Here is a 16336-nt window from a genome sequence, read left to right on the forward strand (position 1 = left end):
AACCGAGAACCTAAATAAAAATACAGGCTTACCCAATATTGTAGGAGTGCTTCTATAGCCCTGAACTCAAAAGGTAAAGGGTATGTGACAAGTTGTCCTTCTCCAGCCAACTGTGAAGGGAGTTCCCGGAATAGCCATTGCTCTAAATTTAAATTCCGATAATCTAGTATCAGAAGACACTCTGGAGTTATCACAGCTTTCAAATACTGTAAAAAAAAAAAAAATTCTATATATGTATACACAAACACATACACATGCACACACACAAGTTATAGAGCTGTAAGAGAAGAGTAACATTCATAAAATAGGGTTTAATACTGTTTTTATCTTGGAGTAAGCCTAAACCAAATCATTGTTAAAAAAAAAACAAACCCTAAGATATATATTTTTTTAAAGAAAGGAAGCCTAAAATATATTCAAGTCTTGATATCTCCAACTCTCAACAAAACTGGAATCAAACTACGTATTAGGACTTTTGAGTAATCATAATAATAAGGAACAAAGAAAAGGTTTCTTAGGAGTCATGTATTTAGTGGACTTTTAGAAATGACTTAATCATAATTAGTTTGGCTGAAATGGGAAAGCTGCCTTTTAGAATGTAACCAAAACACAGTAATAAGCTATTTGAAAATATAAAGATAAAACATAGCGTTAATGCTCTAATTTAGAACACCATGAAATTAGAGATTTATTCTAAAGACTGGCATCCTTTTAGTTAGAAGAGTAGTATAGATGGGTAGCCTGTGGCCACTATATTAGTGATATAAAAATAGATTTTTCACATTTTTTCTTAACATTTTATTATGAAAATTTTTATACAGAAAAGTGGAAAAAGTACACAGTGAACACCTATGTACATATCATTTAGACTGTACAATTAACATTCTGCTAAATTTGGTTTATCACACACTTCTCCATCATGGAGATAATTCTAAAAAAATGATCAGTGAAAGAAAGTTATTTAATTCCAGTATACTTAACACAGTGTTATATTAGTTCCTGGTGTACAGTATAGTGATTCAGCAATTCTATACATTCTACATACATTCTATACATTTATTCAGCTATTCATACATTACTCTGTGTTCATCATGGTAAGTGTACTCTTAATGCCCTTCACCTATTTCACCCATTCCCCCCACCCACTTCCCCTTTGGTGACCATCCGAGTGTTCTCTGTAGCTAAGAGTCTGGTTTTTTTGTAGCTAAGAGTTTGTGTCTTTATTTTGTTTTTGTTTCTTAAATTCCACATGAGTGAATACACATGGCACCTGTCTTTCTCTGACTGCTTTCACTTACCATTACATCCTCTAGCTCCATGCATGCTGTTGCAAATGGCAAAACTTCATTCTTTCTTACGGCTAACAGTCCATCGTGTGTGTATACCACACTTTGTCCATCTGCTGATGAGCACCTGGGCTGCTTCCCTAAGCTGGTTACTGTAAATAACGCTGCTATAAACACAGGGGTGCATGTATCTTTTCAAACTCGTGTTTTCGTTTCCTTTGGGTTAATATCCAGTGGTGTGACTGCTGAATTATGGGGTGGTTCTATTCCAACCTTGAGGAACCTCCATACTGTTCTCCAGTGGCTATACCAGTTTTCATTCCCACCAACAGTGCACGAGGTTCCTGTCTCTTCACATCCTCACCAACACCTGCTGTTTCTTGAGGTTTTTGATTCTAGCCATTCAGATAGCTGTGGGGTAATATCTCAGTGTGGTTTTGATTCGTATCTCCCTGATGATGAGTGACATTCAACATCTTTTCATGTGTCTGTTGACCATCTGTATGTCTTCATTGGGAAAATGTCTGTTCATGTCTCTGCTCACTTTTTAATTGGATTATTTGGTATTTTTGGTGTTGAGCATGGACTAGAGACAGTACCAGAAGTGCCAGGTGCTGGGAACAGGGGACACTATACTGCAGGCACTACACAGGCCCTCTTCTTCGTAAGAACCTTACCTTCAAGAACAGGAGATGGAGCTGACTTTTCTATACACAGAAACAGGTAGAGATACAAAATGAGAAGACAGGGATTTTGTCCCAAATAAAAGAACAGGACAAGGCCACAGCCAGAGACCTAAACAAAACAGATATAATTAACAAACCTGATGGAGAATTTAGAATAATGATCATAAGCATACTCAATGGACTTGACAAAAGAATGAAGAACATCAGTTGAGACCTTTGACAGATGAAGAAAAAGAGATAAAGGGCTCAATAAATGAAATGAGAAACATTTTGCTTAACGGAATGAACAGCAGGCTGAAGAAGCAGAGGAATGAATTAATGACCTAGAACTCAGAATCATGTAACCATGCTATACAAAAGAGAAAAAAGAATTATGCGACAAGAGAATAGCCTCAGGGAACTCAGTGACTCCATCAAATGTAATGACATTCATATTAGAGGAGTCCCAGAAAAGTGAGAAACGGGGGTAGGGAATTTATCTGAAGAAAAATAGCTGAAAACTTCACTAATGTGGGGAAGGAAACAGATATCCAGATTCAAGAGGCACAGAGAACTCCCAGCAAAATCAACATAAGCATATCCACAAGAAGACATATTGTAATTAAAATGGCAAAATACAATGCTAAGGAAAAAATATTAAAAGCAGCAAGACAAAAAAAAGAAGTCAGTTACATATGAAGGACACCCCACAAACCTATCAAACTTTTTCCTGCAGAAATTTTCCAAGACAGAAAAGATGGCATGATATAGTCATAGTATAGAACATAGTATAGAATGGGAAAAACCTGCAGCCAAGAAAGAAAACTCTATCCAGGGGCACCTGGGAGGCTCAGTAGGTTAAAGGTCCAACTTCGGCTCAGGTCATGATCTCATGGTTTGTGAGTTCGAGCCCCACATCGGGCTCTGTGCTGACACTCAGACCTTAGAGCCTGCTTTGGATTCTGTGTCTCCTTCTCTTTCTTACCCTCCTTTGCTTGTATTGTCTCTGTCTCTCTCTCTCTCGGTCTCTCAAAAATAAATATTAAAGAAAAATATCTAGCAAAGTTTACATTCAGAATTGAAGTAGAGATAAAGAGTTACCTAAACAAAAACTAAAGGAGCTCATGGCCACTAATCCAATCTTGCTAGAAATATTAAGGGTGATCCCTTGAGGACAAAGACCAAGAATGACAGTATGAATGTAAGAAACACAAAAGCAGTAAAAAATGAACATTTCTGGGGAAAAAAATGGTCAAGGAATTCATAAAATAAAAGGATGTAAAATAGGACACATATATCTTGAAATGGGGGGGTGGGGAGTAAAGAATGCGTCCAAATGTAAATGACCATCAACTTAATACAGACCACAGAAGATGTTACATATAAGCCTAATGATAACCAGATATCAAAACTAGTAACTGATAGGGAAAAATTAAGAGAAAGACTCCAAATCTATCACTAAAAGAAGCCTAGCAAACCATAAAAGACAAGAAAGAATCAGAGAAAATCTTCAGAAACAACCACAAAACAAGTAACATTAATGGCATAAATACATTACTTTGAATGTAAATGGACTACACACTCCAAGCAAAAGACAGGAACAGAATGGATAAAAAGCAAGACCAATCGATATGTTGCCCACAAGAGATGCATTTCAGACCCCCAAACAAATGCAAATCAGAAGTGAGGGGATGGAAAAGCATTTATCACGCACATGGAAGTGAAAAAGCAAGCTGGGATAGCAATACTTATATCAGATAAAAGAGAGTTTAAAACAAAGACTATAATTGGGGTGCCTGGGGGGCTCAGTCAGTTGAGCACCTGATTTGGCTCAGGTCATGATCTCACGGTTTGGGAGTTCGAGCCCCACATCAAGCTCTGTGCAGACAGCTCAGAGCCTGGAGCCTGCTTCAGATTCTGTGTCTCCCCCTCTCTCTAACCCCCTCCCCAGCTCATGCTCTGTCTCTTGCTCTTAAAAATAAACATTAAAAAACGAAAACAGAGAATGTAATAAGAGATGAAGAGGGACACTATATAATCATAAAAGGAACAATCCAACAAGATGTAATCATTGTAAATATTAATGTACCCAACAAGAAAGCATCCAAATACATAATAGTTCCTTTATGTTTGTAATTAATAATAATACAATAGAGGACTTTAACACCCCCCTTTACATCAACAGATCATCCAAACAGAAAAATCAACAAGGAAACAATGGCTTTTTTTTCATTTTTAGAGAAACAGAGGGGCAGAGGGAGAGAATCCCAAGGCGGGGGGAGGGGGAGAGAGACAGACAGAGAGACAGACAGAGAGAGAGACAGACAGAGAGAGAGAGACAGACAGACAGAGAGAGAGACAGACAGACAGAGAGACAGACAGACAGAGAGACAGACAGACAGAGAGACAGACAGACAGAGAGACAGACAGACAGAGAGACAGACAGACAGAGAGACAGACAGACAGAGAGACAGACAGACAGAGAGACAGACAGACAAAGAAACAGGGCTCACCTGAAGAGGGCTAGAGATCGCCTGATGTGGGACTCAAATTCACGAACCAGGAGATCATAACCTGAGCCAAAGTCAGTTGCTTAATGACTGAGCCACCCAAGTGCCCGGAAACAATGGCTTTGAACAACACACTGGACCACGTGGATTTAACAGAAATATTCAAAACATCCCATCCTAGAACAACAGAATACACATTCTTTCCAAGTGCACATGGAGCATTCTCCAGAATAGATCACATATTAGGCCACAAAACAAGCCTCAACAAATTCAAAAAGACCAAAGTCCTATCATGCGTCTCTTCTGGCCATAATGCTGTGAAACTAGAAATCAGCCAGAAGCAAGATACCCGGAAAGAGCGCAGACACACGAAGGTTAAATGATATGCTACTAAACAATGAATGGGTCCGACGGGAAACAAAAGCAGAAATCAAGTACACGGAAACAATTAAACATGAAAATACAATTGTTCAAACTCTTTCAGATGCAGCAAAAGTGGTCCCAAGAGGGAAGTATATAGTTATACAGGCCCACCTGAAGAAGCAAGAACAATCTTGAGTAAACAACCCAACTTTACACCTACAGAAGCTAAAAAAACGACTAACAATGCTGAAAGCCAGCAGGAAAAAAGGAACTAAAGATTAGAGCAGAGAGAACTCTAAGCCAATACCTTTGTGAACACAGATGCAAAAATCCTCAACAAAATACTAGCAAACCAAATTCAACAAATTAAAAATCATTTACTACGTAGTAAAAACCATTTACTACGATCAAGTGGAATTTATTCCTGGGATGCAAGGGTGGTTCAATATTCACAAAATCAACATGATGTATCATATCCACAAGAGAAAGAATAGAAACCATACACTCATTTCAACAGATGCAGAAAACACATTTGACAAAGTACAATATCCATGATAAAAATCCTCCACAAAGTAGGTTTAGAGGGAACATACTTCAACATAATGAAGGCCATATATGAAAACCCACAGTGAACATCATCCTCACTGGTGGAAAACGGAGAGCTTTCCCCCCTGAGATCAGGAACAAGACAAGACTGTGCTCGCTTTTATTCAACACAGTACTGGAAGTCCGAGTCACAGCAGTCAGATAACAAAAAGGAATAACTCATCCAATTTGGCAAGGAATAAGTAAAACTTCTATTTGCAGATGATGTGACACCACACATAAAAAAAATCCTAAAGACTCCATCACAAAACTGCTAGAGCTGACACACGAGTTTAGTAAAGTCACAGAATACAGAATTAATGTACAGAAATCTGCTGCATTTCTATACACTGACGATGAAGCAGCAGAGACAGAAATTTTAAACTCTCTGCCACCTCTCTGCTCATGCTGGGATACCTAGGAATAAACCTAACCAAAGAGGTGAAAGACCTGTACTCTGAAAACTATAAAACACTGATGCAAGAAGAAATTGAAGACAATACAAAGAAATGGAAAGACATTCCATGCTCATGGATCAGAAGAATATTGTTAAACTGTGTATACTACACAAAAGTCTATACATTTAAGACAATCCCCATCAAAATACCAAGAGTATTTTTCACTGGACTAGAACAAACAGACTAAAATATGTACAGAACCACGAAAGACCCTGAATAGCCAAAGCAATCTTGAAAAAGCAAAGCTGAAGGCGTCACAGTTCCGGACTTCAAGCTATATTTCAAAGCTGCGATAATCAAAACAGTAGGGTACTGGCACAAAAAGGGACACACAGACCACTGGAACAGAATAGAAAGCCCAGAAATAAACACACGATTATATAGTTAATGTTCGACTAAGCAGGAGAGAATATCCAATGGGAAAAGATAGTCTCTTCAACAAATGGTGCTGGAAAAACTGGACTGCAACATGCAAAAGAATGAAACTGGACCACTTTCTTACACTATACACAAAAAATAAACTCAAAAAGGATTAAAGACCTAAACATGAAAACCGAAACCACAAAACCCCTAAGAGAGAACATAGGCAGTAACTTCTCTGACATCTGCTATAGTAACATTTTTCTAGATATACCTCGTGAGGCAGGCGAACAAAAGCAAAAATAAACTAGTGTCTATATAACATAAGAACATAAAAAGCTTCTGCACAGCAGAGGAAACACCTAGCGAAACTAAAAGGCAACCTATGGAATGAGAGAAGATAACTGCAAATGATGTATCCAATAAAGGGTTAGTGTTTAAAAGAACTTCTAAAACTCAACACCCAAAAAAACAAATAGTTCAATTAAAAATGGGCAGAAGACATAGATACTTCTCCAAAGAAGATGTACAGATAGCCAACAGGCACATGAAAAGATGCTCATTGTCACTTATCATTACGGAAATGCAAATCAGAACAAGGAAATAGCACCTCCCACCTGTCAGAATAGCTAAAGTCAACAACACAGAAAACAACAGATGTTGGTAGAGGATGCGGAGAAAAAGAACCCTCCTGCAGTGCTGGTGGGAATGCAAACTGGTGCAGCCGCTGTGGAGAACAGTGCGGAGGGTCCTCAAAAAGGTAGAACTACCCTATGATCCAGCAATTGCACTACTGGGTATTTACCCAAAGAATACAAAAACACTGATTTGGAGGGATACACGCACCCCTATGTTTGTAGATTATTTACAATAGCCAAAATATGGAACAGCTCAAATGTCTGACTGTTGAATGGATAAAGATGGGAGATATATAAAGATGGAAGATATGTATCTATTATTCAGCCATAAAAAATAATGAAATCTTGCCATTGCAAAGATATAGGTGGAACTAAAGAGTATAATGTTACGTGAAATAGGTTAGAGAAAGACCAATATCATGTAATTTCATTCATATATGGAATTTAAAAAACAAAAAGAAAAAAGAAAAAAAAAAAAAAAGACAAACTAAGCAGCAGATTCCTGAACCATACAGAACAAACTGATGGTCACTAGAGGGCTAGGTGGGTGGAGGGACAGGGACAACAGGTCACGGGGATCAAGGACTGCACTTATCATGATGAGCACTGGTGATTAAAGTAAAAATTTTCTTTTAATTAATAAAAATGTTGCTAGTATTTTCATAGAGATTGTATTAAATCTGCAGATCGCTTCGGGTAGTCTGGACATTTTACCTATTTGTTCTCCCAATCCATAAGGATGGAATATCTTTCCATTTCTTCATGTCATTTTGAAATTTCTTTTATCAATGTTTTATTTCTAGGTATTTTATTATTTTTTGTATTATTACTATTTCTGATACAATTGTAAATGGGATTGTTTTCTTAATTTCTCTACTACTTCATTATTAGTGTGCAGAAATGCAATGGATTTCTGTAAATTGATGTTGTATCCTGTGACTTACTGAATTCATTGATCAATTCTAGTAGTTTTTTGGTGGACAAAGATACTTTTTTGAAGAGTTCTAGCAACCAATAATAAAAGTGAAGAATATTTTCAGAATGTTTCCATTATTAGTTCTTTAAGAATTCTAGTTCAAAGGACAGAAACCTGCCTTCCAAGATGGTTTAAAGAAAGCAAGGGTCTTGTCTACTGGAGGGCCAGTACCATTGAGAATCAGGTCTCCTCTCATCTATTTCTGAGCCCTACACATAAGCCCATCCAAATTACATAGGTTCAAATTTATTCTGAATCACTAAGGAAAGTTAAATTATATTTAGTGTACTCCAAGTAGGCAGGGGAAGACTATTTTAGAAAGCTTTCTGTTAAAAACTTAAGATTATAAATTTTAAGGGATATTCCTGGGCTATTTGAAGAACCAGAATATGTTCTTGGTAGCTAAAGTTATACTATGATGACACATGACTGTATACAACTGAGAATGTCTATTACAAGTCAAGATTCTTTCTGTTATCATATCAGAAACTAGAAACCAAATTTGAACAGCAAGAATAGAGACTGAAATCAGAACTCTTCCAGCAAGAGTTATGCCTGCTGAAGGTAGATACAAATTCCACAGAAGAGTTACACTCATGATGACATGTGATTTATCAAGTACCTTATGTTCCACACATCTGTTGTCAATACAAAGTTACTTTTAGCCTAGATATTGATCAAGACAGCTAGGAACCAGAGAAATGCAGAGGACAGAAAACCTTTACCTCCATTCTCATGATGATTCTATTGTTTCTGGTTGTGATGCTCATCACATGCTGAAACCTCAAATCTCTGGCTTGAAGACCTAATTCTTGATATAAGTCAGTCTTCTTCTTTTCTATAAAAGAAATATTTTTAAGAAAAAGAATGGGCCAAACCTTTAAACTGAGGAGTTTAGCTTTGTATCAGATGACCCTCCCACCATCATCAAGATCACTTTCTTACCAGAACTAAGCCAAAATGACCGTTTTTAATAGTCATTTTTACCTCAAAAACATATTCAGGCTAAATTTGGTCAAACTCTAAGGTTTTTTTTTGTTTTATCCATACTTCATAAAATTTTTTGTACCTAGAAGCCCCTTGGGACCAATATAAAAACCCACAGGCATACATAATTAGGATTTAAGAGTATCAATCTCTAGCTCTAGAGACGGGCCATCTTGTTTTGTTTGTAATACATATTGTATAGAACTACATTTCCTGTTTCCATCTTCAGTATTTTAAATCTGTGAACAGATAATTCACCTTTCTTGGTTCTCGGACTAACAGAAAATGAGAAAACAATGTCAGTTCTTCACCAGATTGTCCAACCTGACAACTAAACTTATTACCTAAGAGAAAGCATGACGGATGAAGAAACTCAAGAAGCTGTATGGTTATAGTAGCATCGGACTTGTGGTGTGAAATCACACCTGTGACAGAGCTTGATGTACAACACACCCAAGTGTCCCAGCAGATCTCCGCAACGGCAGGAGCGGGATCGTGGGGCTGGAAGCGCATGGAGGCCTGTGCCTGTGTCTGAGGTCAGACTGGAAGGTGATGCTTAGTCTCATTTTAAAAAGCACCTGTCTGTAAGCTGCCATCTAGCGTCCTGTCCCTCCTGTCTTGTCACCCATTGCCACAGCAAAGTCAACAGTCCTCTGGAAGTCTGCCTTGCACGTGGAACAGAAGATGGATATGTAGACTAGGGCAGTGAAAGGGAGACTAAAGAAGAGAAATTAAATGGACTCCAGCTGCATACCAGCCTCTGCTCTCAAAATGTCTCTTTAACATCCCGTTAGAAAGTGGCTCCCAACGAAGAAAATAAGAACCAATTCTGTGAGAACACGCACAGGCCAGGTACTGCCAGTTCTAGTAAGGACGGACGGACAAATGCTGAAGGCGAATCTCTCAATATACTCACAAACACAAAGAATATCCTACTCAAAACACTACAATTTTTAAATTTCCATCAGATTCACTCATTCACTGACTAAAAAAGAAAAGCGATTTATAAGAAAAGTAAACATACTCACCAAAAGAAGTAACCTTTCCCTGTTTGTCAAATTTTGTCTGAAGAGAGATAATGAAAACAAAATATTATTTTCTCCAAAATGAGTGTGCTATTTGTAGTATTATACCATATGATATTATATCTCCCAGCTACAGAAACACACAGATAAACTGCAGCAGCTTCGTCAGGTTAAATTCAGTTAAGGGTTAAGAAGGTCTTTCCTCTGCTAGGACAAATGTGACCTTGGCTTAACTTTCGGTCTTGGTTCCACTGGAAACCTGATAAAGGAGTAGCAGTTGTGTTATAGGCAACATGGCTTCTGATAAAAATGCTTGAGACCCGCTGGGCCGCGCGGGACCAGGAAGACAACGGACACAGTACCAACGCCTCGTGGGAAGCCGGGGCCCTGCTTTCCCTGGACGCGGTGGCTCTCGTAACTGGTCACGCTGCTGGCGGAGCCCCGGATGGACCCTGGAGGAGGGCACAGGAGACACCAGCACAAGGCGGGGGAGCTCTAAGCCAAGGTGGAACTCACACCTGCCTTTAAAACATCAACTCCTTGCGCCCGAGCTGTCACATGGGGTCCAGAGAAGCTGCTGGAAGGCTGCCTGGGCTTCTTCTAACGAGAACACATCTGATGCTGCCTTCTGTGTTTCCCATCCTTTAGCCTTCTGAACAGAGACCGGCTGTGGCTCACCTTGTGATTCTGAGGATCTACCAGAAGCTATCAAGTCTCTCTGCTGAGTGTAGTGGAACCAATAAAGATTTCCTGAAAAGGCCTCTTCTGATAGTCTGGAGAGAGGACCCGATGCAGCAAATCTCCGTATTTCCCAGGAAGCAGCAGAGGGAACATTTTCCTGCAATACTTGTCCACAAGTCCTGAATACTTGTCAAGTGTGAATGTGTCAAATAACAATGAATCGCTATGTACTAGGCTGAACTAATTATTAGATATGCATCTTCAGAAAGACCCTAAGATATAGCTGAAGGAATAAAAGCTGGGTTATTACCATGGAAATGTATGCTTGCTGTGTTATTAGCAAAATAACAACCCACAGTGTACATTTTCGCCTATTGTTCATGAGCCAGATAAGATCAACGTAAGTATGAATACCATAAACCATCAGTGTTAAGGGACAAATTTACATCAAAAGGACCTATTTTGTGTAATACAGACTAGATTTCCTAAAATTTATTTCACAAAAAGATATGCCAGTCGAAGATAATTTGAAAATAAAGTAAAATAAAACTAATCACCCAAAATGATAACTTTAGAGAAAACCATGCCAACATTTACTAAATGTCCGCCCAGCCTTTCCCCTTCAACACATTCATGTGACACACACTGCTTTGCAGTCGCTCCTCCTCTTCCAACTTAACACGAGATGAATATTTTTGCATGTCAATATTTGCCATTTTTTTCTTTAATGAACATTTTGATAAAAAAAAAAGGTAGGATTAAAAAAAATGTTTAAAGTAACATCACCTAGAAAGTGAGCTGATTAGGGAGCTCTCCTTTCAAATAGTATCAACTGATTTTCTTAAGTGTTATTGGTACACAATGATTTCACCTGCAAAGAATCCTCTTTCGGTATTTCATTTCTGGGTTTGTTTTTTTAAAAATTTTTAATGTTTATTTTCGAGAGAGAGAGCACTCACAAGCAGGGGAGGGGCACAGAGAGGGAGACACAGAATGGGAAGCAGGCTCCAGGCTCTGTCAGCACAGACCCTAATGTGGAGCTCAAACCCACTAACTGCGAGATCACGACCTGAGCTGAAAAGTTAGACGCTTAACCAACTGAGCCACCCATGCTCCCCAGATTTCTGAATTTATTCTTAACTGGCCAAATGTTACAGAACCTTGAACAGTGGTAACTTTCACAGCTAATTCTGGGGGTTATCTTGTTTCATATAGTTTATAAAGAAAATTTCTTACACTAGTAAGTCTAAATAATAATGATGATAATGGCTTATTTCAAATGCTTACCATGTGTAAACCACTATTTTATGGTTTTATGCCACTTCCTTATTGGTGTGTAGAAATGCAACAGACTTCTGCACCGTGATTTTATATTCCGTAACTTAGTGAATTCATGTATCAGTTCCAGCAATTTTTTAGTGAAGTCTTTTAGGCTTTCCACATCGAGTATCATGTTGTCTGCAAATAGTGAAAGCTTGACTTCCTTGCTGATGTGGATGCCTTTTATTTCTTTCTGCTGTTTGATTGCTGAGGCTAAGACTTCTACTACTATATTAAATAGTAATGGTGAGAGTGGACATCCTGGTCTTATTCCTAAATCTTAAGGGTTTCATATACAGTTGTGAGTTAATTTGAACCTCACTAGGTACTATTATCCCCAGTTTACCAAAACTAAGGCACATTTTTTTAAAATTCAACTGTTTTTTTGAAAAGTTAAAGCCCTCCAAAAAAAGTTGTAATATCTTACAACCAATTCCCATGCAACATTCACATAGAATTATCTTTTCCTATGATTTTGCTCCAATGGCCTATTTCTCTATCTTAGATATGTGTGAAACAAATTATTCATATTATTTTACTCATTTTCGCCCCTGAATCATTTCAGATCATTGCAGAGATCATGAACCTTTAAAGCATACACTCTTAAATACTACACTTTTCCACTTCAACATGCTTCTGCATGTATTCAATTGCATAGCACGGATTCAAGCCTCTGTATGCTAACAGCTTCAAGGACTTCTAAACATATTCACAGGGAAATCTTGAGAAGTGCTGAGCTGTGATTTGAACGGCCAGTTCTAGTATCAAAAGACCTCTACAGGCAACATCAAAGTTTCAAAGGTGCTTGCTCTTAAGTAAATCTAGCTGGCACTCAGGTCACCAGCTAAGCAAAAGACACAGATGACAGGACTTACAAGTGTAATGATTCGCAATGAAACAAAGAATCAGTGTTACCTTGGCTGACCAGCTCACCCCACTTAATAAGTACGGGAAGCACTTTCTGTAAGTCATCAAATGTACCATCCATACTCACCACGGTAAACACTGGGGCTACGCTGGCTAACGTGGCTTGAGAGACATCAGAAGATCTAAACCGGTGCGTTTCACCTGAAGAATAAATCAGAGAATCCTCTGCGGTCATACAATAGGTTTCAACGGATGGCTAAGATAGAGAGCTCTGAGTATGCGGAGATCTTCAGACTATTTTTTGGATACTTTTTCCTAAACAAGAAAGAAGAAACACTTACTGGTTAATTTTAACACTTGTAGGTGATTGTTGGATCTGGCAGGGAATAATTTTTAAAAGTAACAGCTGGGGCGCCTGGGTGGCTCAGTCGGTCAAGCAGCCGACTTCAGCTCAGGTCATATTTCAGTCTGTGGGTTCCAGCCCCACGCTGGTCTCCGTGCTGATAGCTTAGAGCCTGGAGCCTGCTTCAGATTCTGTGTTTCCCTCTCTCTCTGGCCCTCCCCTGCTCACTCTCTGTCTTTCTCTCTCAAACTAAAAAATAAAGACATTGAAAAAAAAAAGGAACAGTTTAGGTGAGGTACTAGAATAATTTATGGATTCCAACCACCTTTTTTCTAATGATTGCCGCTATCCTCGAGTTGAATACACAAACGTCTAACGTTCTGGGATTAAAAGAAAATGTCCACCCTTTTTGCATAATTTAAAAAGGTGCCTCATGAAAATTATACTGGTAGACATCTTTTACAAAACATACATCGCAAGTAAAACCAGTTTCAGCATTCCAGGATCAGGATTACTGGATCTCTAAGTTACGAAACCTACAGATGTTACTTCCATGTATCAACTTTTCCACATGCATACTTTATACAGTGAATACTTAGGAGATAACTCACTGAACTGGAATGCAGATTCCATACTGTTTGAAATACACTTATGAAATAACTCAATGACCTGCAATGAAAACAAACCCTTATTTGAAAATAAATCTAAAACATGTAATTAGACTGAGTTGAAGTGAGTTCTGAAAAATAAATGTTGATTTAATGACAAAGTATGTATTCAAAATACTAAATATAAAAGGAATGGGCAGATGTAAAAAATATTATCAGTTATTTTACGCTTCCAAAGTAATCACATGGACTCCACGGGATGGGTAGACATATTCTCATTTACGATCTTATTCCTTTCCATTACATACACTTAGTGACTCATGTAATGTATGTAATTTGTTAGCATCTGAGGCTTGTTTCTCCTTTACAAAACACAAATTACATTATAAGATTCAGGTGAATAAAGGTACAAGCGCAATAAATCAGCCTTTGCTAATCAACTAGAAGTTAGATAAACGGTTTCCAAATTGGGGATTCTGGATCTCAACGTTAAGTCCTAAAACATCAGATGGGCTGAAACTGGTTTCCCAGGCATTATTAAAAGGAGCGGATATGGGATGTACCCCAGTTCAGACTCTGTGGAGCACGGGGAAGGACGTGGTGATGGCGAGTTACCTAGGAAGTTTCGAGAAGAAAACTTAATTGGACGGCAGCGCCATACTTTTGAGAAGCCATACATTGTAATGTCGCTCGTTTCTGAGCAGTAGTCTCACCCACATTCTCACGTGTGGAAATGCGACCATATGCCGTATCATGTGCTGAAAATATTAACAGCTCCGATTCCTCCTCCTCCCCACTGCGCGGACCACACTGGAAAACTAAGTCAGAGCTTCCTCGGGAGCAACTCTTAACTATGGAGACTCAAAAGTTCTCAGCCTCATTTGTAGGTGCGTCCCCATCCCTCACTTATGCAACGGGGAAAATGATACCAATGTCCATACGGAAGGGAAAGAAGATTGGGAAGAGAAAGTAACACTTAGAATATTTCAGGTGGACGAACCCAATCTCTGCCCCAGAACTGCCATAAGGAATTAGGGTGAAACTCTCGTTAAGAACATTCTCCCCCCTGGAGCACTGCAGAGGGAAGGTGGCAGCGAAGTGCGTGGGGACTCCGGCGCCGGGCGGACCCCGACCTGGCGCCCCGAGGGAAGACTCGGGGCCGAGGTCTGCGCGGGGTCGGGCGGTCCGGTCAGGGCCCTGAGGCCAGGGCCTTGGGGAGGGCAGTACCTGCCACGGGGGGCCGGCGGGGCCCACACAGCGGCGCGGCCCGGATCCGCCCGAGGACTTGGGCCACACGGCCACAGGAGGCAACTGGGCGCGTCCCGGGCGTCAGGCCCTGCGCCAGGACACACAGCGTGCGCCGGGGCAGGAGCCGGCTCAGGCTCCGCAGGCGTTCCATGGCGCTGGAGCGAGCAGGAGGTGACAGCGACACCCCAGCCCCACATGCCGGACGGTGACAGGTCGGCCGGCTAAAAGCTGTCCTGCGCGGGCGCTTTAAAGAGCGACGGCTGCGTACGGGGCATGCGCGGGGAGCGCAGCGCTTGCGTCTTCTCTCCTGCGCATGCTTGGAAGGTGCCTTTGGGCGGGCTCCTGGAGTCCCTTGGCCAATGAGAGTTCGCGACCCGTACCTGGAAAGTCGAGGAGGGTAGAGGGGGGCGCGCTTACCTGCACCGCCCCAGCTGCGGAGCCGACGTCCAATACCCGCGACCTTGCGGAAGTCAGGCCGGCGAGTAAAGGGTGGGTCTTTGCTAGTGATTGGTGTTCGTTAAATGTAAAGAAATACACGACCATAATGCTTTGCAGTTTCTGGAGCATTTTCATACGTAGGATCAGGTGTACAATTTGGAAGTGAGGAAGTTATGCCCGGTTCCTGACTCAATTTATGTTTAAATGTATTGTAGCAGAAACAACTGTCATATGGAATGATGGACTAAACTAATGCTAGTGAAGATGAAGGCACATAAACCCACAAGATTTATACTCAGTATTTAATCAACTGTAAGATAGTATCCATTTCAAGGTGGCATTATTTTACTTACCAGCAAGAAAGAAAAAATGTTGAGCAATTATGCTTTCTGTGGTTTCAAGACTCATCCCAGTTTCAGTCTTTTTTTTTTTAATTATTCATTTTGAGAGAGGCCTGCCCACGTGTGTAGGCTAGCCAGTGGGAGAGAGAGGGAGAGAGAGAATCCCAAGCAAGCTCCTGACTCCTTGCAGAGCCCCACAGGAGGCTCCAGCCCTAGGACATGAGATCATGACCTGAGGTGAAATCAAGAGTCCAAGGCTTAATCTACTGAGCCACCCAAGTGCCCCCCAATTCAATCTTTATTTTAAAAAGTGGGTTTTATAAGTGATTAATACAGTATGTGTGCATATTTTTATTTTCATTTTTTAAATTGTTTATTTTGAGAGAGCCGGTGTGGGTACACACGCAAGTAGGGGAGGAACAAAGATAAAGGAAGAAAGAGAGAGAGAGAGAGAGAGAGAGGGAGAGAGAGAGAATCCCAAGCAGGCCCCACATTCAGGGCTTAAACTCACCACTCAGGACCTGAGCCAATGTCAAAAGTCAGAAACTCAACAGACTGAGCCACCCAGGCACCCACTATATATATATATATATATATATATATATATATATATATATATATATATATATATATATAT

At 40.0% G+C, this 16336-nt stretch overlaps 1 protein-coding gene across 2 annotated transcripts in view; it reads right to left on the reverse strand.

The window, feature by feature from the left end:
- Positions 1–15164, reverse strand: part of MRS2 (magnesium transporter MRS2) — a 37716-nt gene extending 22552 nt beyond the window's left edge. For both annotated transcript variants that reach the window (XR_003910435.1, XM_029943434.1), the window contains exons 1-5: positions 14900–15164; positions 12849–12922; positions 9857–9893; positions 8567–8679; positions 33–206 (exon numbers count right to left, since the gene is read on the reverse strand). Coding sequence is in view for 1 of the 2 variants with exons in the window: in XM_029943434.1 (XP_029799294.1) it covers positions 33–206; positions 8567–8679; positions 9857–9893; positions 12849–12922; positions 14900–15071 (570 nt within the window). In the remaining variant the exon portion in view is untranslated. The remainder of the gene's footprint in view (positions 1–32; positions 207–8566; positions 8680–9856; positions 9894–12848; positions 12923–14899) is intronic.
- Between the last annotated feature and the right edge of the window lie 1172 nt (positions 15165–16336).

The sequence above is a fragment of the Suricata suricatta genome, chromosome 7 (assembly GCF_006229205.1).
Source record: "Suricata suricatta isolate VVHF042 chromosome 7, meerkat_22Aug2017_6uvM2_HiC, whole genome shotgun sequence".
Lineage (NCBI taxonomy): Eukaryota > Metazoa > Chordata > Mammalia > Carnivora > Herpestidae > Suricata > Suricata suricatta.